The sequence below is a fragment of the Oncorhynchus kisutch genome, linkage group LG14, assembly GCF_002021735.2.
Source record: "Oncorhynchus kisutch isolate 150728-3 linkage group LG14, Okis_V2, whole genome shotgun sequence".
Classification (NCBI taxonomy): domain Eukaryota; kingdom Metazoa; phylum Chordata; class Actinopteri; order Salmoniformes; family Salmonidae; genus Oncorhynchus; species Oncorhynchus kisutch.
The window spans coordinates 16160880-16184842 of NC_034187.2; the positions used below are offsets into that span (position 1 = coordinate 16160880).

At 44.5% G+C, this 23963-nt stretch overlaps 1 protein-coding gene across 7 annotated transcripts in view; it reads left to right on the forward strand.

Moving 5' to 3' along the window:
- The window catches only part of LOC109904583 (mitogen-activated protein kinase-binding protein 1), a 64559-nt gene that overhangs the window by 34586 nt on the left and 6010 nt on the right, over positions 1-23963 (forward strand). For 6 of the 7 annotated variants that reach the window (XM_031787909.1, XM_031787915.1, XM_031787910.1 and 3 more), the window contains 18 exons: positions 690-850; positions 1944-2133; positions 3977-4117; positions 4815-4999; positions 5629-5720; positions 7611-7736; positions 7957-8027; positions 8982-9103; positions 15235-15310; positions 15424-15535; positions 15780-15966; positions 16553-16704; positions 19105-19145; positions 20057-20323; positions 20577-20704; positions 23016-23200; positions 23343-23534; positions 23844-23919. In XM_031787909.1, coding sequence (XP_031643769.1) covers positions 690-850; positions 1944-2133; positions 3977-4117; positions 4815-4999; positions 5629-5720; positions 7611-7736; positions 7957-8027; positions 8982-9103; positions 15235-15310; positions 15424-15535; positions 15780-15966; positions 16553-16704; positions 19105-19145; positions 20057-20323; positions 20577-20704; positions 23016-23200; positions 23343-23534; positions 23844-23919 — 2504 coding nt within the window. The remainder of the gene's footprint in view (positions 1-689; positions 851-1943; positions 2134-3976; positions 4118-4814; positions 5000-5628; positions 5721-7610; positions 7737-7956; positions 8028-8981; positions 9104-15234; positions 15311-15423; positions 15536-15779; positions 15967-16552; positions 16705-19104; positions 19146-20056; positions 20324-20576; positions 20705-23015; positions 23201-23342; positions 23535-23843; positions 23920-23963) is intronic. The other variant, XM_031787914.1, reaches the window with a different exon arrangement.

Below are 23963 nucleotides of genomic sequence, written 5' to 3' on the forward strand. Positions count from 1 at the left end.
AATGTTTACACTGTAAACGTGATCATCTTCAACCAGTTATAAAGTATGAAGAGAAGATAATGGAGAAACATATGAGAACTATCAAAAATAAAAACTAGACTTCAGGGAGAATCAAAAATTCCCCAAATGTCATGGAATGTGGCCCCCATTGATTTTGTTATAATATTTGAGTCACAGATAGCGTAAGAACAATAAAATAACACATTTTTTCTCCGCCCAATGCAAAAAAGCTAGAATTGCAGGAAATATTGTTTCTACGGCCAAGAGCTGGACATTTAAAATGTTGGGTCGGAGACCGTGCCATTGGCCACGCCCCCCACTCCCCTAAGCTAACCTTGACGCCACTGCTGAAAAAAACCCTATGGGAAACACTGTGACTGCTAGTTCCTAGTGGGTTCTTTGATGCCTCTCTGGCAATGGTCTTCAATTCAATATGTTCAATATCATTAACAGACAGTACTGTAGCTATTTTCTGCTGTCTCTGCAATTCATTTCCCTGAAGTCCTGGGCTGCATCCCAAATAGCACCCTATTCCCTATGTGTTGCTCTAGTGAGGCAGAAGGGAATGGAGCCAGGCGGGTCCCTGTCCTGTCTTCTCTACATCCTGTAGTGGAGGAAACCCTGCTGTGTGTGTTTTACGTAGTGGACAGTAAGTGTGTCCTCTCTAACCATCCTCCTCTGCCCTGCAGACCAGTCAGGCCACATCTCTGTCTGTGACGGACGAGCTGATCTTCTGTGGCTGTGCCGACGGCACGGTTAGGGCCTTCAGCCCCGTCAACCTACACTTCATCTGTACCCTGCCACGCCCACACTGCCTGGGCACAGACATCGCCACCGTGGTGGAGGCTAGGTGAGTGTCCCTGACCTTAATCTCCACACAATGCAGACGACGTACAGAGGTTTTTATGTGTGCAATAATTCATATTTTATAATCAATTGGGGCTGTAATTGCCTGTATAGTGACATAGGGAAAAAAATGGATATGAGTGAACCTGTTTTTTGTCAACATTATGACTTTTAAATGTCGCCCTGGTCGTGAATGAAGTATTTAAATGGTGTCTTTTTGACTGTGGGAAGTGGGAACAGTCTCTGTCTGTCCTGTTGATTAGCCAGAGCGGTGTGGGTTGTGTGGTATCTTGTTCTCATACAGCATCATACTCTACATACTTATGCAAATACCAAGCAAACCAACTACACAAAATACCCTTTAATGATTTCCTGTTCATCCAGGATGCACGTGGGCCCAGCTGGAGTTAAATGTCATTGTTTTGTATTCCTGTATCCCCCTCAATCTCTTTTTAAATCAACATTTTGTTGATGCCATCAGTAAGACGGACAGAGATTCCTCTGAGAGTTAGTTCTTCTCATAAATATGGACTGAGTGAATGCAGAGTCTGGAATGTTGCTGGTTAATTTCCCTGTTCAACTGACTTCCTGACAATAGACCCCAGATGTTATAACAGATTAGCTGAATAATCATGTATGTAGCATGTTTGTGTGGGTTGTAAAAAATCCCACCAATGGAATAACTTACTGCATGTTTGCATCCCAAATGACACCCTTTTCCCTATTCAGTGTATTACTTTTGACCAGGGCCCATAGATGGCTGTGTAGGTCATGTCGAAGCTGCTATTAAGTGAAGCCATCAAGGTCAGCTCACTACTGTTTATAGAAGTTTCTGTGGGAAACTCCATAGACGGGCAAGACCTCTCCAGTAGGCAGGCACATTATGCTCTGGCCAAAAACACAACCATTAAATCGTTGGTAAAGGGATGCCAGCCCAGCCAATAGCTGGGCTTTTCACATAACCACTGAATTGTGTTAGCCTGTACTGTAACTAAAGTATGTCTGGGTTCTGGAAAAGTGCTTTATAAATTCAATATATATATTTATTTTATTAGAGTATTACAGTGTTATTACATCCTAACTCTCCCTCCCTCCAGTCACCTCTTCAGCCACAAGATGGACGCCCGGTGTCCAGACACGGTGGCTGTATCTTATGACCCTGCGAGCCGCTGGCTGTCCTGTGTCTACAACGACCACAGCCTGTACGTGTGGGACGTACGGGACCTCCGCAAAGTGGGCAAGGTCTACTCCGCCCTTTACCACTCGGCCTGCGTGTGGAACGTCGAGGTAAGGCCGGGAGGGAGGCCTGGAGGAACATGTTGCTCTTTACTCCCTGTGTAGAGATCGTTTTACATGGAGAAAATAAACAAGATACCTGTTGCACACTGTTGAATGGTGGTCTCATATACAGTGCATTCGGAAAGTATTCAGACCCCTTGACCTTTTTCACATTTGGTTACGTTACAGCCTTATTTGCACATTTATAAAAAATAAAAAACTGAAATCACATTTACTTAAGTATTCAGACAGAAAGTAGAAAGTGGCAGAAAGTACAGCCTCAAATTTTCTTGGATATGACGCTACAAGCTTGGCACACCTATATTTGGGGAGTTTCCCCCATTCTTCTCTGCAGATCCTCTCAAGCTCTGTCAGGTTAGATGGGGAGCGTCGCTGTACAGCTCTTTTCAGGTCTCTCCAGAGATGTTCGATCGGGTTCAAGTCCGGGCTCTGGCTGGGCCATTCAAGGACATTCAGAGACTTGTCCCGAAGCCACTCCTGCATTGTCTTGGCTGTGTGCTTAGGGTCGTTGTCCTGTTGGAAGGTTAAACTTCCCCCCAGTCTGAGGTCCTGAGTGCTCTGGAACAGGTTTTCATCAAGGATATCTCTGTACTTTGCTCCGTTCCTCTTTCCCTCAATCCTGACGAGTCTCCCAATCCCTACCGCTGAAAAACATCCCCACAACATGATGCTGCCACCACCACTATGCTTCACCGTAGAGATGGTGCCAGGTTTCCTCCAGATGTGATGCTTGGCATTCAGGCCAAAGAGTTCAATCTTGGTTTCATCAGACCAGAGAGTCTTGTTTCTCATGGTCTGAGAGTCCTTTAGGTGCCGTTTGGCAAACTCCATGTGGACTGCCATGAGCCTTTTACCGAGGAGTGGCTTCCGTCTGACCACTCTACCATAAAGGCCTGATTGGTGGAGTGCTGCAGAGATGGTTGTCCTTCTGGAAGGTTCTCCCATCTCTACATATGAACGCTGGAGCTCTGTCAGAGTGACCATCGGGTTCTTGGTCACCTCCCTTAACAAGGCCCTTCTCACCCGAATGCTCAGTTTGGCCGGGTGGCCGGCTCTAGAAAGAGTCTTGGTGGTTCCAAACGTCTTCCTTTTAAGAATGATGGAGGCCACTGTGTTCTTGGGGACCTTCAATGCTGCAGAAATGTTTTGGTACCATTCCCCAGATCTGTGCCTCGACACAATCCTGTCTTGGAGCTCTACGGACATTTCCTTCGACGTCATGGCTTGGTTTTTGCTCTGACATGCGCTGTCAACAGTGGGACCTTTTATATAGACAGGTGTGTGCCTTTACAAATCATGTCCAATCAATTGAATTTACCACAGTTGGACTCCAATCAAGTTGTAGAACCATCTCAAGGATAATCAATGGAACAGGATGATCAATGGAATAGCATGTACCTGAGCACAATTTCTCATAGCGAAGGGTCTAAGTACTTTTGTAAATAAGCTATTTTTATACTTTTGCCAAAATGTCTAAACCTGTTTTTGCTTTGTCATTATGGGGTAGTGTGTGTAGATTGATGAGGATGTTATTGAATCTATTTTAGAATAAGGCTGTAACGTAACAAAGTGTGGAAAAAGTCAAGGGGTCTGAATACTTTCTGAATGTACTGTATATTGTTAAACCGCGTGCGGTATCTTTTTATTTTCGATTAAGCCATTTGTCCCCCCTGCAGCTGGAATCTATCTGGATGTGCATACGCTAGTTTAGAACAAATGTTTCCGTGTCCTCTGTACCTGTCAGGTGTACCCAAAATGTATGTAGATTCATATTTACATCATCTCTCCTAGACAGGTCTACTGATGTTTCATTTCCTCTGTATCTGTACAGGTGTACCCAGACAGGGTAAGTGATGGCAGGCAGCCCTGTTTGCCTCCAGGCTCCTTCCTCAGCTGTTCTTCAGACAATACTGTCCGGCTCTGGAACACTGATGGACACAACACAACTCTTAGCCGCAACGTCATCAGCAACGTGCGTCTGTCTCACTCTCACACACCCTTTATTTTTAAACCTGATCTCAATATCAAAGACTGCTGATTGAGTTTTGATGCAAAGTAGTTCTACTCAAGAACCTTTGAATCCTGAGTTATGCCACAGATAGAACAATGAGAGAGATATTTCACTGGATGTATAAATGTGAAGCATCCTGTTGGTGTTTCCACTCACTACCAAATACGGTAGTGAGAGGAAGCCCACTGGCGGGCAGTGGGAGAAGATGGAACAAGATGGATTTTGGCCGACATTCTGCAAATCTTCTCATCATTTAAACATTTGATCTCAATACATTTTCCTGTTCCCAAAACTAGAATATGTTCTGAACAGAACAGACTAAGTTTTGTAGACTCGCAAAAGTTTTAAAAAATGCTGTTGTTTAGAAAGAGTGCAAAGGTGAATTGAGGTATTGCACACGTGCATTTCACAGAGTAGGTGTTCCCTAATGGAAATATGCAGATGTATACTAGAATGCACCAATAGGATATCACTAGTGTGTGCTTTGCTCTGCCCACCTCCTTCTTGTTCTGCCCACTATGACTCATGTGTTCCCTTTGGAAACGACAAACCGTTTTGCTTTAAGAGGGGGAAACTGACGCTGTTGCGCACCCCCCCAAATTCTCAACTAATAACCCCCCCCCCCCCCCCCCCCCCCCCCTTTTCTCCGTCTGTCCAGGACCTCCAAAAGATCATCTACATGGACAACAACACGGCCGGCCTGCTGGACACAGAGTGCCTCAACTCGGGGAACGGAGAGAAGGCCGACCCCCAGACCTCCGAGACCAGGACGGGCATCAGGACCATGTGTGTCAGCCCAGACGGGCAGCACCTGGCATCGGGCGACCGGACCGGCACCTTGAGGTACTGTCGGAGAAAAAGAGCGGTTTGTTCGCACACCTGTAGTTTAAAGTCTATGGAAGAAAATGTTGTAGAATGAGAAACTCTAGCACACTGGTGTTCTTGATTACTCCACAAACAATTGATTGGATCCCTTTTAAACAAATTAATGTTTGGGTCAGTAGACCTTCATCAGGGTAAACCCTGAGGTACAGTACCCCTGCTATGCCATCCCAGAGAGAGCCTTGTTTTCCTTCACTACCCCTCAGGACTCAGCACCTCTATGTCCTAATGAAATTCCCTAACTAGACTCCTGGGAGGGTGTGTGTGTGAGCGTGTGCGTGTGTGTTTGTTAAATTGGGGTTGGAGTAGGCTGGTGTCCATTCAGGCAGCAGCCTAGCTGACTCTCTGTCCACATCACTGGATGGATAGATGCTGACCCAGTTAACACCAAGGCTATTTTTTGTTAATGAACTTTGTCACGCAAAACTGAATGATGGCGGTCTACTCTGCATTTTACTGCAGCCCAGTGGTGTCTCTATGTGTGGCGAGACTGACCTGTAACAGTGTGCTCCTCGTAAAAACAAAATGGTGTTGTTATGGGAGCATAACAGGACTAATCTAGTACTATTTTGTTCTGTTTGCTGTTGCAGGATCCACGATCTAGAGAGCATGGGGGAGATTCTGAACGTTCAGGCCCACGACTCAGAGATCCTGTGTCTGGAATACTCCAAGCCTGAGACAGGTACATTCAATTGTTACCAGAATTATTTGTAAATGTTTTATTTAACCTTTATTTAACTAGGCAAATTGTTACCGCAATAACATATTCACCTTCTATGTAGTTAAGCGAACTCATACTGAATACAGATATTTATTGTTCGCTTGCAAGCCATGACAAGCCTGATACGGCTAAGGCAGATTCCCCCTCTTCTGGGAGGAAATGAGAGACAACCAGGTTAAAGATACTACTATCGGTATAAAACACTATCAGCTGGTTGCCAGATGCTTCACCAACCTCCCGTTGACTTGTGAAACAAACCACTTCAGAGCTCCAGCACGTTATAAAGAGACAGGGTTGGGTCCAAATGTACTGTATGTCAATTCTTCTTAGTCAAAGTTTAAATGAGCAGCTTTATAGAATTAACTTTCCCAGTTCACACATTAAAACCAAAACATCTGATAAGAGATTTGTGAAATGGAATGTGAAAATTCTTGAAGTTATCTTTGTATCTACTGCTATGGTCAACAATATCAACACACCCATGTTTCATCTCATTTGAATGTGTTGTTACAAAGAGTGTCTGTGTGTTCAGTGGGCTATTAAGAGGGCATTATCAGACCTGGTGAAGTGCTGTCCAATTCAGAGAAAAGCAAGGCAGAGCATATTATTCCTGCCTGGCTTGGGCAGGCCTGAGGGTGTGTGTGTGTGAGTTGGGGGCTGTGGTAGTACCCTGGCATTGGTCCCAGACCTGCTTGGCTCTCCTCCAGAACTTCATCGTCTAGCCCCAGTAGCAGCACATCTGTCACAGGGTGCGTCCCAAAAGGCCCTGGTCAAAAGAAGTACACTATATATAGGTAATAGGGTCTCATATGGGATGCATCCAGTGGCTCCCATGTTAGGAGGATTGATAATATTCCGATGTTCTTAGTGGATCATTCCTCTACGTATCCATTTGGCAGTTGGCACCACACAGAGGAGCAGATAGAGAGGGCTAAGAATAAGCCCAGTACACTCCCTCTGGCTGCCTGCAGTATACGGTGCCCCCGCACATAGACTCGGTACCGGTACCACCTGTATATAGCCTCATTATTGCTATTTGGTGTTACTTTTAAAACTGTTTGTTTATTTAGTGAATATTTTCTTAACTCTTATATTTCTTAAACTTTGCATTGTTGGTTAAGGGCTTCTATGTAATCATTTCACGGTAAGGTCTACACTGGTTGTATTCGGAGAATGTGACAAATACAATTTGATTTGATAGTAACAACTCAGAGGGTGATAATAGTCAGATAACAGCCATTGCCCTGCTGGGCCTGTATTCACAAAGCATCTCAGAGTAGAGGAGTGCTGATCTAGGATCAGTTTAGCCTTTTAAATTACAATGAATAAGAGGGGGAACCTTTCCTCCTGCTATTGTATCTAGCTGGGATCAAGGTTAACAAAGTCACAAAGCTAACAGATCCAGGATCCACGTTCAATCTCAGCAAGGAGAGGATAGTGCTTTTCATTTACTGAAATGATTCCGGTTGGAAATTCAGTTCAGTCCACTCTGGGGAAGTGCTTCAAATCCATTTTTGATTGGTTTCGATATCCATGTGATGTGACCGTCAGCTCATTGGTTCTTAAGCTAATTAATATAAGATGCTTTATGGCTGTTAAAAACAAAAAGGACCTCCTCATGAAAAATATTTACCACCACCGAAATGGAGAACAGGGATTGACTGCTGGTAAGTTGCTAGTGTCCTAGAGTGTCCTGGAGTGTAATGTAGGCCTATATGTGGTGTGAAGAAGGTTTTTCTCTTGTAATGACTGTGATATGTGGCTGTTTTGATCCATTTGAATGCACTGACTGTAAGTCCCTCTGGTTAAGAGTGTCTGGTAATGAATAAAATCTAAGTGTGTGTGTGACAGGGCTGAAGCTGCTAGCCACAGCGAGTCGAGACCGGCTGATCCACGTGCTGGATGCAGATCGGGAGTACAGCCTGCTGCAGACGCTGGATGAACACTCCTCTTCCATCACCGCTGTACGATTTGCTGGTGAGATTTGCAGATGACCTTTGACCCTTTACAACATCCCGCCAACCACCCCCCTTTACCTCAAACTCTCAAGTCTCACTCCTTTAACAGTTATATCAGCTATGGAAGTCAGACCTTTGGCTTCCAAAGGTGTCACGGAAGTGTCAATTGTGGCACTAGCTCGCAGTTTAAAGTTAACATGGTTATTATTGCCATGGTAACAGTGCTCCTTCTCTTTTAGCCAATGAAGGCAAGGTCAGGATGATCAGCTGTGGCGCTGACAAGAGCATCTACTTCCGCACAGCGCAGAAGGTAAAACACACACACACAATGGTGCTGCTCTAGAACAGCTGCTGCTGGAGGCTTAACTAGGTTAGGGGGACTAATGCTTTTGTGGTAAGGCTTGGCAATATTTCATCATGATCTCTCTGCATATTTTGGCCATGGACCCACATTCTTAACCGTGGCTCAGCCAACCCCTGTTTAATTAGTCTATTCCTGTTGCTTACAGCTAATTAATTAAACTCCAAGTGGCCTATTTAATAATGAGACTTTTCCTCTAAGGCTTTCTGTGTCCCCTGGCTGTTGTATGCCCCAAGTCCCCGGCAGGACCTCCTTACTACATGTTGTTCTTAGCAGCGCTGGCAGATAATGATGTAATGGTATACATAGAGGAAGAAGACAAAGTGAGACTGGTGATATCATGTGACCAGAGCCATTTTAGTGAACGGAACTAGATTAACTTCAGATCCAGTCTTTTGACATGATAGTCTAATCCTGAAGTAGTCAGACTATTTTCAGGTTGACTCTTGGAACCTAACCTAACCAGTGTATGAAGTAACAAATGGAGAAAATTCTAATTCATCCACATTGAGATTGATGTGCAATTCTAACCCTCTGTATGTAAATGTTACAATCTAATTAACAAGTAGATGGAAAGTATTGTCATTCTCTACCATTTAATCCGTGGACTGCTTTAGAAGTCACGGCACACTGCTAGAAAAGCAACAAAAGCCCTACAAGGATAAATGTTGTGGTTTATTAGAATATGGCTGCATCCCAAATGGAAACCTCTTCCCTATATGTGCTACTATTGACCAGGGCGCATACTATGACTCATTGTAACAAGATGTCTGCCAAAACAGCTTAAATAGAACAGCTCTCATTTCTCACTGGAGCATTTACAGTAGTGTTGTTAATGGCACTAGCATGGCAGTGAGTGGTGACCTGTTTTAACCTCTGGTTGTTTTACCCTGTCGTTTACAGTCAGATGAAGGAACCGTGTTTACCCGCACCCACCACATCGTACGCAAGACAACGCTGTATGACATGGATATCGACCCCACCAGGAAGTATGCTGTTATTGGTTGTCAGGACCGCAGCATCAGGTGGGGGCCTGGTCTACTTGTCCTCGTTGGTCTCAATTATTGTTCTCGGTGTATGTATATGTGCATCAATGTGTGTGTGTGATGACAGTGTTAGTCTGTCTGTGTATGCGTACAGTATGCGAGTGTGAGTACGTGCCAGTGGAGGCTGCTGAGGGGAGGACGGCTCATAATAATGGCTGGAATGGAGTCAATGGAATGATATCAGCCACGTAGAAACCACGTCGTTGATGCGTTTGATTCCATTCCATTAGCTCCATTCCATTAGCTCCATTCCATTAGCTCCATTCCATTGGCTCCATTCCAGCCTTTAGTATGAGCCGACCTCCCCTCAGCAGCCTCCACTGGTACGTGAGTGTATTTGTGTTTGACCTCTCCGTAATCTGTCAGACTGTACAGTCATCCCTCCCTAGCAGGTGGATTAGTCTTAACTCGAGTGTTGTAAACACAGGAAGAATGAGATCAGAGGCCCAGCCCATGGCTGATGAAGCTGTCCTGACCTGAGCCTCCGTCTGCCAGCCTGCCTGCTCAAGTGTTTACATCTCTCACTCACGTTCCCCACCCTGCATCATTGACAATAACACACGCTTTGAAAGAAAATGTGGCTTAGCGTTGGCTTAAAATGCTGATATTTCAAATGCAGACTTGTGAAACATGTGCCACTCTGTTTCACCTCTCCAGCAGGTCGTGTGTCTACTTGTTTGAATGGCCAGTCCATTTTATATCCTAAATACCCCATGGGTGTTACAATATGAATCTGAGATTAAATTGTTATGGCTGAAAATTCTACCATAACAGAGAAATTTCAAACAACCAAGTTATGTTAACAACTAACCACAAGTAATGCTTTATTACGTACTGCTTTATTTATCCAAGGGTTCCCAAGGTTTATCACTCGGGGGCCCCCTTTCAGCATTGGGGAACATCCCACACCCCTTCTGTGCACGCGTCTATTTCTCTGGGCACAAGCACTGTTCATGACACACTGTTCACACCCCTCTTGTTGGTGGAGAGAATGTTGCAGGTTTAATGATGATTTCCTGCCATTCTATACATTTTGTCATGGGGGAGAGAAAATGTTGCCGTTTTAAAGATGATTTCCTGCCATTCTATACATTTTGCCATGTTTGTGTATTCATGTGATATTTGATTAACATAATTCTGATATCTTTGGGCTAAAAAAAGGAAATAGAAAAACATTAGCTGACATGGGCTAGTTGATCTGGACAGTTCTGACAAGTTATTAACACCTCTCTATGGTGCACAATGACTAACATGACAAGGTGCACAATGACTAACATGACAAGGTGCACAATGACTAACATGACAAGGTGCACAATGACTAACATGACAAGGTGCACAATGACTAACATGACAAGGTGCACAATGACTAACATGACATGGTGCACAATGACTAACATGACAAGGTGCACAATGACTAACATGACAAGGTGCACAATGACTAACATGACATGGTGCACAATGACTAACATGACAAGGTGCACAATGACTAACATGACAAGGTGCACAATGACTAACATGACAAGGTGCACAATGACTAACATGACAAGGTGCACAATGACTAACATGACAAGGTGCACAATGACTAACATGACATGGTGCACAATGACTAACATGACAAGGTGCACAATGACTAACATGACAAGGTGCACAATGACTAACATGACAAGGTGCACAATGACTAACATGACAAGGTGCACAATGACTAACATGACAAGGTGCACAATGACTAACATGACAAGGTGCACAATGACTAACATGACAAGGTGCACAATGACTAACATGACAAGGTGCACAATGACTAACATGACAAGGTGCACAATGACTAACATGACAAGGTGCACAATGACTAACATGACATGGTGCACAATGACTAACATGACAAGGTGCACAATGACTAACATGACAAGGTGCACAATGACTAACATGACAAGGTGCACAATGACTAACATGACAAGGTGCACAATGACTAACATGACAAGGTGCACAATGACTAACATGACAAGGTGCACAATGACTAACATGACAAGGTGCACAATGACTAACATGACAAGGTGCACAATGACTAACATGACATGGTGCACAATGACTAACATGACATGGTGCACAATGACTAACATGACAAGGTGCACAATGACTAACATGACAAGGTGCACAATGACTAACATGACAAGGTGCACAATGACTAACATGACAAGATTAACTGATGATGCACTATCCAATTTGGATATTCCACTCTGTGCATTCTACTATTAGCACTTTCAAAAGTAAGTTCAAAGCCGGACTGAGTTCCTTTAAGAAGAAAAAAATATATACAGTACCTGTCAAAAGTTTGGACACACCTACTCATTCAAGGGTTTTATATATATATATAAATGGGGCGTGCCCCGCCCTCCCCACCCTGTGGTTTCCACAGTTTGGAAACCACACAGTTGGTGTAAATAAGATGAATGTGGCAGCGTAGTACGACTGTCCAAATAGGCATTTCCCTCCGCTTGAGATACTTAAAGTCAACTGTAAACACACCTTATGCTCCTCTGCTGTTTCAGCACAGTGATTAAACGTTACTATGGAAACTAGGCTGTTTTAACTGCATCTGCATGATCCATGTCCCCCATGCCTTTTTGTGTATTTATTTCTGGTAGAGTTAGAGGGCTTAACCTTTGTTTAACAGGCTCTGATTTGTTCCTTATACAACTAAGTGGCGGTGCTTTAAGAGTGTGACTCAATGGTTGACTGGCTGCCCTCACACTTTGCCAGCTCCCCACAAGGTTGGCAGGGCCTTGTGGGTGGTTGCCTGCCAGCTAGCTGGTGGCTGCTGGTCTCCTTCTGGCACTCGGTGAAAATGCACCAGTTAGGCTGTTAGCGAGACCCCATGTGGTCAGATGGGGAGAGACATGCATACCAGCTGAGCAGAGAGGGTATGCTCCAAAGTAGAATCGTTGGCCAGCTAACTTTGATAAACGACCAGGAATAACTATTGATTTTCTGGGTCATTAAGAAAGCTTAACTTTGATATGTGTTTTAGATTGTTGAGTAAATTAGACCATGCCAATTTCAAACTTATGCTTCAAAAAAATGTAAAGTTGTTTCAGTTAGCTGGCTAATTAATTAATCGTGCCTTGCAGTATACCCCACTACTGTGCTCTTAGCACACCATGGCACAGAGTTGGTTGACTCATGAACAAATCAAATATATTTGTCACATACACATAGTTAGCAGATGTTAATGCGAGTGTAGCGAAATGCTTGTGCTTCTAGTTCCGACAATGCAGTAATAACCAACGAGTAATCTAACCTAACAATTCCACAACTACTACCTTATACACACAAGTGTAAAGGGATAAAGAATATGTACATAAAGATATATGAATGAGTGATGGTACAGAACGGCATAGGCAAGATGCAGTAGATGGTATCGAGTACAGTATATACATATGAGATGAGTAATGTAGGGTATGTAAACAAAGTGGCATAGTTTAAAGTGGCTAGTGATACATGTATTACATAAAGATGCAGTAGATGATATAGGGTACAGTATATACATATGAGATGAGTAATGTAGCGTATGTAAACATTATATTAAGTAGCATTGTTTAAAGTGGCTAGTGATATATTTTACATCAATTCCCATTATTAAAGTGGCTGGAGTTGAGTCAGTGTGTTGGCAACAGCCACTCAATGTTAGTGGTGGCTGTTTAACAGTCTGATGGCCTTGAGATTGAAAAACAGCTTCTGTCTCTTGTTCCCTGCTTTGATGCACCTGTACTGACCTCGCCTTCTGGATGATGGCGGGGTGAACAGGCAGTGGCTCGGGTGGATGTTGTCCTTGATGATCTTTATGGCCTTCCTGTGACATCGAGTGGTGTAGGTGTCCTGGAGGGCAGGTAGTTTGCCCCCGGTGATGCATTGTGCAGACCTCACTACCCTCTGGAGAGCCTTACGGTTGTGGGCGGAGCAGTTGCCGTACCAGGCGGTGATACAGCCCGACAGGATGCTCTCGATTATGCATCTGTAGACGTTTGTGAGTGCTTTTGGTGACAAGCCGAATTTCTTCAGCCTCCTGAGGTTGAAGAGGCGCTGCTGCGCCTTCTTCACGACGCTGTCTGTGTGGGTGGACCAATTCAGTTTGTCCGTGATGTGTACGCCGAGGAACTTTAAACTTACTACCCTGTCCACTACTGTCCCATCGATGTGGATAGGGAGATGCTCCCTCTGCTGTTTCCTGAAGTCCACAATCATCTCCTTTGTTTTGTTGAGTGTGAGGTTATTTTCCTGACACCACACTCCGAGGGCCCTCACCTCCTCCCCGTAGGCCATCTCGTCATGGGGGTAATCAATCCTACCACTGTAGTGTCGTCCACAAACTTGATGATTGAGTTGGAGGCGTGCATGGTCACGCAGTCATGGGTGAACAGGGAGTACAGGAGAGGGCTCAGAACGCACCCTTGTGGGGCCCCAGTGTTGAGGATCAGCGGGGTGGAGATGTTGTTACCTACCCTGACCACCTGGGGGGGCGGCCCGTCAGGAAGTCCAGTACCCAGTTGCACAGGGCGGGGTCGAGACCCAGGGTCTTGACAACGAGTTTGGAGGGTACTATGGTGTTAAATGCTGAGCTGTAGTCGATGAACAGCATTCTCACATAGGTATTCCTCTTGTCCAGATGGGTTAGGGCAGTGTGCAGTGTGGTTGAGATTGCATCGTCTGTGGACCTATTTGGGCAGTAAGCAAATTGGAGTGGGTCTAGGGTGTCAGGTAGGGTGGAGGTGATATGGTCCTTGACTAGTCTCTCAAAGCACTTCATGATGACGGAAGTGAGTCCTACAGGGCGGTAGTCGTTTATCTCAGTTACCTTAGCTTTCTTGGGAACAGGGACAGTGGTGGCCCTCTTGAAGCATGTGGGAACAGCAGACTGGGAAAAGGATTGATTGAATATGTCCGTAAACACACCAGCCAGCTGGTCTGCGTATGCTCTGAGGACGCGGCTGGGGATGCCGTCTGGGCCTGCAGCCTTGCGAGGGTTAACACGTTTAAATGTTTTCCTCACGTCGGCTGCAGTGAAGGAGAGTCCGCAGGTTTTGGTTGCGGGCCGTGTCAGTGGCACTGTATTGTCCTCAAAGTGGGCAAAAAAGTTATTTAGTCTGCCTGGTAGCAAGACATCCTGGTCCGTGACAGGAAAGGTTTTCTTTTTGTAATCCGTGATTGACTGTAGACCCTGCCACATACCTCTTGTGTCTGAGCCGTTGAATTGTGACTCTACTTTGTCTCTATACTGACGCTTAGCTTGTTTGATTGCCTTCCGGATGGAATAGCTACACTGTTTGTATTCGGTCATGTTTCCGGTCACCTTTCCCTGGTTAAAAGCAGTGGTTCGCGCTTTCAGTTTCACGCGAATGCTGCCATCAATCCACGGTTTCTGGTTTGGGAATGTTTTAATCGTTGCTATGGGAACGACATCATCAATGCACTTTCTAATGAACTCGCTCACCGAATCGGCGTATTCGTCAATGTTGTTGTTGGACGCAATGCGGAACATATCCCAGTCCGCGTGATCGAAGCAGTCTTGAAGCGTGGAATCAGATTGGTCGGACCAGCGTTGAACAGACCTGACCTTGTTTCTGTCTGTAGGCAGGAAGCAACAAAATGGAGTTGTGGTCAGCTTTTCCGAAAGGAGGGCGGGGGAGGGCCTTATATGCATCGCGGAAGTTAGAATAGCAATGATCCAAGGTTTTACCAGCCCTGGTTGCGCAATCGATATGCTGATACAACACAGTCCAGTGTTTCCTTGAACTTTCAAGGTCAGATGACTCAGTCCCTTGATCTGAATGTTTTCCAGTCTAAAACTTAACTGCCGAGGCAGGACGTAAAATAGACAGACGGGTCTGACTTGAGGTCATTGACTTATTGCCCTCCATTTTTGTGTATAGATGTGCTGACATTTGATAAACCAGAGGATTGATCACCTGATAAAGCCACGGGTGCTTCAACAGCAGAACTGTCTTTGGGATTTACTCCTAGAGTACTGAGCTGCTGGTGTGTTTTCATGTTGAGATCTGAATAGAACCTCTGTGCCTGTAGGTTCTTAGTTTGACACTTCTTTCCCCTAACAACAGAATCTTCAACATCAGTAATGGAAAACAGAAGAAACTGTACAAGGGCTCCCAAGGAGAGGATGGGACTGTCATCAAGGTGGGTTAGGCTTGCATGTTTTCATGTCATGTAGTGTTGCTGTGAAGACTAATTTGACAACACTGTAGCTGGTTTATAAAAATTGGCCCACCGTTGTCTTTTTCGCTCCTCAGGTTCAGACAGACCCCTCAGGGCTGTATGTGGCCACCAGCTGTTCAGACAAGAACATCAGCATCTTTGACTTCTACTCTGGGGAGTGTGTGGCCACCATGTTTGGACACTCTGGTAAAAACTACTCCATTTAGTTAGAAGAAATACAGCAAAATGTGTGACTGACAATCTGCAGCCAGCAGTGTATTCAGAAAGGAGGAACAATCTGGAACTCCTCTTCATCATCATGTCCATCGTTGCATTTAATGACCTCTCATACTGTGAATTCCACAGATCATTTCTTTGTAAAAAAATGTCCATAATTGAGTGCCCAGATATTTCCTTATTTTCATTTGTTTGTCTTTTTTCTTTTTCACAGAGGTTGTGACTGGAATGAAGTTTACCAATGACTGCAAGCACATGATAACTGTGTCTGGTGATAGCTGTATCTTCGTGTGGCGTCTGTCCCCGGAGCTGACCATCAGTATGAGACAGCGTCTCTCGGACCTCAAGCAGAATGGCAAGCCAGTTCAGAAGACCCCACTTCACAAACCTTGCAATCTCAGGTATCTGCAGCATTAAACACACTAATGTGGGACAAGTATCTTGACTCATATGACTTATTCCTGTTGTTGTTTGTTCTCTTGTTGCTGTTAGCTCCTCATGGGGCAAAGGGTATGTAGTTAATGGGATAACATGTGTTGTGCTAGCTAATACCCATAGAAAGCAAACATAACGTTTACATAACTTAGTGGAGACACACATATTCTGAATGCCAATTGACATAATACATTTGATTGATGGAGTGAAGACAAGTGTTAATCCTGAATTGTTTACATTTGAGTCATTTAGCAGAGGAACTAGGGTGGGCCCAATGCTCTTAACCACTAGGATACCTGCCGCCCCCTTGTTTGTCTACAGGCTTGTTGCTATGAACGTTGTTAGTTATTATGTGAGTTATTCAATGTCAACTGTAAATGCACTCTGTGCTTCCCAAATGGCACCCTATTCCCTATATAGTGCACTACTTTTGACCAGGAGCCATAGGGCTCTATATAGGGAATACGGTGCCATTTAGGAGGCATACAACATGTTCCGTTTGACTATTGTCACCTAATAGTGTGTGTTCTATTCTCTGTCTGTCCTGTGCAGCACCAGGAGAGAGTTACATAGCACCCCTCCCATTGTCACCATGTCCTCTGACAGTGACAAAGAGGTGGAGGAGGAGGGGATAGAAGAAGAGGATGAGGAAGAGAGGATCTCTCCTTACATGGTGTCAGGCTGCAGTGCAGGGGAAGAGACAGGTTGGTATCTCATTTAACATACAGTACCAGTCAAAATAAGTTAATTTGTGGGATTTTCTTTCCTTCTTAATGCGTTTGATCCAATCAGTTGTGTTGTGACAAGGTAGGGGTGTGGTCTACAGAAGATAACCAATCAGTTGTGTTGTGACAAGGTAGGGGTGGTATACAGAAGATAACCAATCAGTTGTGTTGTGACAAGGTAGGAGTGGTATACAGAAGATAACCAATCAGTTGTGTTGTGACAAGGTAGGGGTGGTATACAGAAGATAACCAATCAGTTGTGTTGTGACAAGGTAGAGGTGGTATACAGAAGATAGCCCTATTTGATAAAAGACCAAGTCAATATTATGGCAAGAACAGCTCAGATAAGCAAAGAGAAACGACAGTCTGTCATTACTTTATGACATGAAGTTCGGTCAATCTGGCGATTTACTGCAAAGAAACCACTACTAAAGAACACCAATAAGAAGAAGAGACTTGCTTGGGCCAAGAAACACGAGCAATGGACATCAGACCGGTGGAGATCTGTCCTTTGGTCTGATGAGTCCAAATTTGAGATTTTTGGTTCCAACCACCATGTCTTTGTGAAACTCGGAGTAGGTGAACGGATGATCTCCGTACGTGTGGTTCCCACCGTGAAGCATGGAGGAGGTGTGATGGTGTGGGGGTGCTTTGCTGGTGACACTGTCAGTGATTTATTTAGAATTCAAGGCACACTTAACCAACTATGCTACCACAGCATTCTGCAGCGATACGCCATCCCATCTGGTTTGCACTTAGTGGGACTATCATTTGTTTTTCAACAAGACAATGACCCAACACACCTCCAGGCTGTTTAAGGGCTATTTGACCGAGAAAGAGAGTGATGGAGTGCTGCGTCAGATAACCTTGCCTCCACAATTTTTATTGATTTATTTCACCATTATTTAACCAGGTAGGCAAGTTGAGAACAAGTTCTCATTTACAATTGCGACCTGGCCAAGATAAAGCAAAGCAGTTCGACACATACAACGACACAGAGTTACACATGGAGTAAAACAAACATACAGTCAATAATACAGTATAAACAAGTCTATATACGATGTGAGCAAATGAGGTGAGAAGGGAGGTAAAGGCAAAAAAAAGGCCATGGTGGCAAAGTAAATACAATATAGCAAGTAAAACACTGGAATGGTAGATTTGCAGTGGAAGAATGTGCAAAGTAGAAATAAAAATAATGGGGTGCAAAGGAGCAAAATAAGTCAAATAAATACAGTAGGGAAAGAGGTAGTTGTTTGGGCTAAATTATAGCTGGGCTATGTACAGGTGCAGTAATCTGTGAGCTGCTCTGACAGCTGGTGCTTAAAGCTAGTGAGGGAGATATGTGTTTCCAGTTTCAGAGATTTTTGTAGTTCGTTCCAGTCATTGGCAGCAGAGAACTGGAAGGAGAGGCGGCCAAAGAAATAATTGGTTTTGGGGGTGACCAGAGAGATATACCTGCTGGAGCGCGTGCTACAGGTGGGTGATACTATGGTGACCAGCGAGCTGAGATAAGGGGGGACTTTACCTTGCAGGGTCTTGTAGATGACATGGAGCCAGTGGGTTTGGCGGCGAGTATGAAGCGAGGGCCAGCCAACGAGAGCGTACAGGTCGCAATGGTGGGTAGTATATGGGGCTTTGGTGACAAAACGTATTGCACTGTGATAGACTGCATCCAATTTGTTGAGTAGGGTATTGAAGGCTATTTTGTAAATTACATCGCCGAAGTCAAGGATTGGTAGGATGGTCAGTTTTACAAGGGTATGTTTGGCAGCATGAGTGAAGGATGCTTTGTTGCGAAATAGGAAGCCAATTCTAGATTTAATTTTGGATTGGAGATGTTTAATGTGAGTCTGGAAGGAGAGTTTACAGTCTACCCAGACACCTAGGTATTTGTAGTTGTCCACGTATTCTAAGTCAATCACCCGACCTCAACCCAATTGAGATGGTTTGGGATGAGTTGGACCGCAGAGTGAAGCAAAAGCAGCCAACAAGTGCTCAGCATATGTGGGAACTTTTGGAAAAGCATTCCAGGTGAAACTGGTTGAGCGAATGACAAGAGTGTGCAAAGCTGTCATCAAGACAAAGGGTGGCTACTTTGAAGAATCTAAAATCTAAACTGTATTTAGATTTGTTTAACACTGTTTTGCTTACTACATGATTCCATATGTGTTATTTCATAGTTTTAATGTCTTCATTATTATTCTACAATGTAGAAAATTGTAAAAAGAAAGAAAAACCCTTGAATGAGTAGGTGTGTCCAAACTTTTGACTGGTACTGTATGTACACAAGCAAACAATATAGCTGCAGTATTAAGAATGTGGTTCTTCACAATGTTGACAGGACACGTGATATCAATTGGTTTTGTGTTTGTTTTTCAGACACCTCAGATGAAAAGCACAACTCTCATGAACTGAAAAGGGTTAGTAGCAGCAGTCTTTCTGTAGCAGCTTTTCCTCAGTCATCTCTGCCCCCAGCCTTTCCTCAGTCATCTCTGCCCACAGCCTTTCCTCAGTCATCTCTGCCCACAGCCTTTCCTCAGTCATCTCTGCCCACAGCCTTTCCTCAGTCATCTCTGCCCACAGCCTTTCCTCAGTCATCTCTGCCCCCAGCCTTTCCTCAGTCATCTCTGCCCTCAGCCTTCCCTCAGTCATCTCTGCCCTCAGCCTTCCCTCAGTCATCTCTGCCCCCAGCCTTTCCTCAGTCATCTCTGCCCCCAGCCTTTTTCTCAGTCATCTCTGCCCTCAGCCTTTCCTCAGTCATCTCTGCCCTCAGCCTTTCCTCAGTCATCTCTGCCCCCAGCCTTTCCTCAGTCATCTCTGCCCCCAGCCTTTCCTCAGTCATCTCTGCCCCCAGCCTTTCCTCAGTCATCTCTGCCCCCAGCCTTTCCTCAGTCATCTCTGCCCCCAGCCTTTCCTCAGTCATCTCTGCCCCCAGCCTTTCCTCAGTCATCTCTGCCCCCAGCCTTTCCTCAGTCATCTCTGCCCCCAGCCTTTCCTCAGTCATCTCTGCCCCCAGCCTTTCCTCAGTCATCTCTGCCCCCAGCCTTTCCTCAATCATCTCTGCCCACAGCCTTTCCTCAGTCATCTCTGCCCTCAGTCATCTCTGCCCGCAGCCTTTCCTCAGTCATCTCTGCCCCCAGCCTTTCCTCATCTCTACCCTCAGTCATCTCTGCCCGCAGCCTTTCCTCAGTCATCTCTGCCCCCAGCCTTGTCTCCCATGTATTTTCGCTCTTCTTTTTGTCACTTGTAAAGTAGAAATTTAATTCAGAATATTCCCACTATAAACTGTAGGCTCACAACTCGTGTGTGCGTCCGTCCGTCCGTCCTGTAGGAGAACTCTTTTGGCAGGCGGTCCTCCCAGGGCAGTCACCACTCTGAGGACAGGGGTCCCCGTCCGCGGCGCCGCTGGTCCAGACGCATGGACAGCATGGATCTGATGGTCAAGTCCATGTTAGACCTCAGACAGCTGGACTCCTTCGCCATGCCCCCCTCCTCCCCCACTAAGACCCAGACCCAGCCTGTTTCTGTCTCCTTCAGAGACCCATTCAGAGAGGAAGAGCTGGGCAGTACCATCAGCCTGCAACCCCTCACTGCATGGGTGAGTTAATTTAACAGGGAACAGCCACCTGACCTTACTTTGGCCCTGCTTGATACAGTGCATAGACAATGTATTACTCCATCTATGTTACCTATGGATTTACTACTTCTAAATGTTCAATCATGGGTCACAAAATAGGTTGGATGAAACCATGGTACTCTCATCCATATTTTGTGTATTGAGGATTGTGAGGTCCAATTTCAGGTGATGTTTTATGATTCATAGTATTTTCTCATGTTTGTCTTTCTTGCAGGGGGAGTCTGATCAGAGGTCCCAGCAGCGGCCCAAATACATCATGCTCTCTCCACAGACACCTGACACAGAGACAGGCCCAGTGCTGTACCCCGACGGCTTTGAGGACAGGGTCAGCTTAGCCGGCAGGTAAATCAATCAAATTAATCAATCAATAAATGAGCCGTCAGGTAAACGCAGCTTCTACCTTTTTTCTCCTGGATCTCTACAATCTCTCCATTACACCATTGATGTATATCACTGCCTTATCATAGTACACATACAATATAGTTGGGGCCTGTAGTTTTCTCTGACATGGTAAGACTCTTGGCCCCTACATATCATATACTGTAGTTTGTATACTAAATGCAGTGCCTTCAGAAAGTATTCATACCTTTGACTTATTCCACATTTTGTTGTGTTACAACCTGAATTCAAAATGTGTTAAATTGATTTCTTGTCTCACCCATCTACACACAATACCCCATAATGACAAAGTGAAAACATTGTTTTAGCCATTTTTGCAAATTTCTTTCAAATGAAATAAATATCTAATTTATATAAGTATTCATGCCCTCAGTCAATACTTTGTAGAAACACCTTTGACAGTGATTCCGGCTGTCTTTCTGGGTAAGTCTCTGAGAGCTGCCAGTCTTTCTGGGTAAGTCTCTGAGAGCTGTCAGTCTTTCTGGGTAAATCTCTGAGAGCTGTCAGTCTTTCTGGGTAAATCTCTGAGAGCTGTCAAGCATTCTGGGTAAATCTCTGAGAGCTGTCAGTCTTTCTGGGTAAGTCTCTGAGAGCTGTCAGTCTTTCTGGGTAAGTCTCTGAGAGCTGTCAGTCTTTCTGGGTAAGTCTCTGAGAGCTGTCAGTCTTTCTGGGTAAGTCTCTGAGAGCTGTCAGTCTTTCTGGGTAAGTCTCTGAGAGCTGTCAGTCTTTCTGGGTAAGTCTCTGAGAGTTTTCCACACCAGTATTTTGAAACATTTTCCCATTTTTTCTTATTTTCAACATTCTTCAAGTTCTGTCAAATTGGTTGTTGATCGTTACTAGACAACCATTTTCAGGCAAAACTGTAACTCGGCCACTCAGGAACATTCACTGTCTTCTTGGTAAACAACTCCAACGTAGATTTGGCCTTGTGTTTTAGTTTATTGTCCTGCTGGGAGGTGAATTAATCTCCCAGTGTCTAGTGGAAAGCAGACTGAACCAGGTTTTCCTCTAGGATTTTACCTGTGCTTAGCTCCATTCCATTTCTTTTTTTTCTAAAAACCTCCCCAGTCCTTAACGATTACAAGCACACTCATAACATGATGCAGCCATCACAATGCCTGAAAATCTGGAGATTGGTACTCAGTAATGTGTTGTATTGGATTTGCCTCAAACATTACACTTTGTATTAATTACAAAAAGTGAATTGCTTAGCAATATATTTTTTTGCAGTATTACTTTAGTGCCGTGTTGCAAACAGGATGTAATGTTTTGGAATATTTATATTATGTACAGTCTTCCTTCTTTTCACTGTCATTCAGGTTAGTATTGTAGAGTAACTATAATGTTATTGATCCATCCTCAGTTTTCTCCTATCACAGCCATTAAACTCTGAAACTGTTTTAAAGTCACCATTGGCCTCATGGTGAAACCCCTGAGCGGTTTCCTTCCTCTCCGGCAACTGAGTTAGGAAGGACGCCTGTATCTCTTGTAATGACTGGGTGTATTGATACACCATGCAAAGTGTAATTAATAACGTCACCATGCTCAAATGGATATTCAATGTCGGTTTATTTAATTGTTACACAGCTACCAATAAGTTCCCTTCTTAGTGAGGCATTGGAAAACCTCCCTGGTTTTTGTGGTTGAATCTGTGTTTGAAATTCACTGCTCGACTGAGGAACTTTTCAGATAATTGTATGTGTGGGGTACAGAGATGAGGGGGTCATTCAAAAATCATGTTAAACACTATTATTGTGCTCAGAGTGAGTCCATGTAACTTATTATGTGACTTGTTATTTAGATTTGCCGTAACAAAGGGGTTGAATACATATTGACTCAAGACATTTCAGATTTTCATTTTTTATTAATTTGTTAACATTTAGAAAACATCCTTCCACTTTGACATTATGGGGTATTGTGTGTGGGCCAGTGACCAATCTCAATTTAATCAGTTTTAAATTCAGGCTGTAAAACAACAACATGTGGTCAAATTCAAGGACTGTGAATAGTTTCTGAAGGCACTGTACATACTGTACCATCTAATCCATATATCCAGATACTTAGGGTCTGGAATGTTGTTTTCACTATGTAATGTTTTATCAATTGCTGTTATATTGTGTAGTAACACTTGGAACCCTATTCCCTATGGACCCAGGTCATAAGTAGTGCACTGTATAGGGAATATGGTGGCATTTGGGATGCATCCTAGCACTTTAATAAACTTACTCTACTATGTGTGTTTCTCTCTCTGTAGTGAGTACCTGGTGAAGCAGCTGCTGCCTGGGCCTGGGGCCAGCAGGAGTGTGAAGGGGTACCAGAACCACAACCAGTGGAGCCAGGGCCACCATGACAAACACAGCCCAGACAGCGCCTGCTCTGTGGACTACTCCAACAGCAGACTGTCCAGCCCAGACAGTCAGCAGCAGCCTCCTGCAGAGGGTGAGCCACACACACACACACACACACACACACACACACACACACACACACACACACACACACACACACACACACACAGTTTCCCTGTGGACGTTTTTATGCAATGTACCTCCACTAGTTAATCAAATTGTCTGTGTGTCAGACCCTGAGCCGACGGAGCCTCTCAGTGTGGATGGGAACTCCTCTGAATTGGACCTGGAGGAACTGGAGGTGGAAGAGGAGGGGGGCGTAGGGAGGGGAGATGCCAAGGGGGTGACGGTAGTACCCCAGACCCCCGACCAGGAGGCCTTCCTCAAACAGCACTTTGGCAACCTGGCTGAGCTTAACAACCCAGGTAAGAACAGAGTCTACATCCCAGTTACCTTCTCCTTGACTGGTATAAGACATGTTGGTGGAAACTCCCACTATCCCCTGCCTCCACCAATCCAATGCTTTTGTAAATAGAAGTAGTGAACGTGTGCACACTTCAAGAGAAAATAAATATTATTGGGCTGCACCCAGAGACTATTGTCCACACAGGGAAATTGATTGTGCTGCCAGGAGTACATGAGATATAGTAGTTTACACAGAACAAAGACACACACGGTAATAGTTCAACTATTTTCCAGATGTATCAATTGTATTAATCCTCTCTGATTGTCAGTGAGTCCGACGAGAGCTGCCACCCCTGACAATATCAGCATCTCCTCTAAGTTCCTGTCCCAATGCTCTACTGGAAGGTATGCCAGTTAGTTCATCAAAGAAAATCACTTAACCCATACTA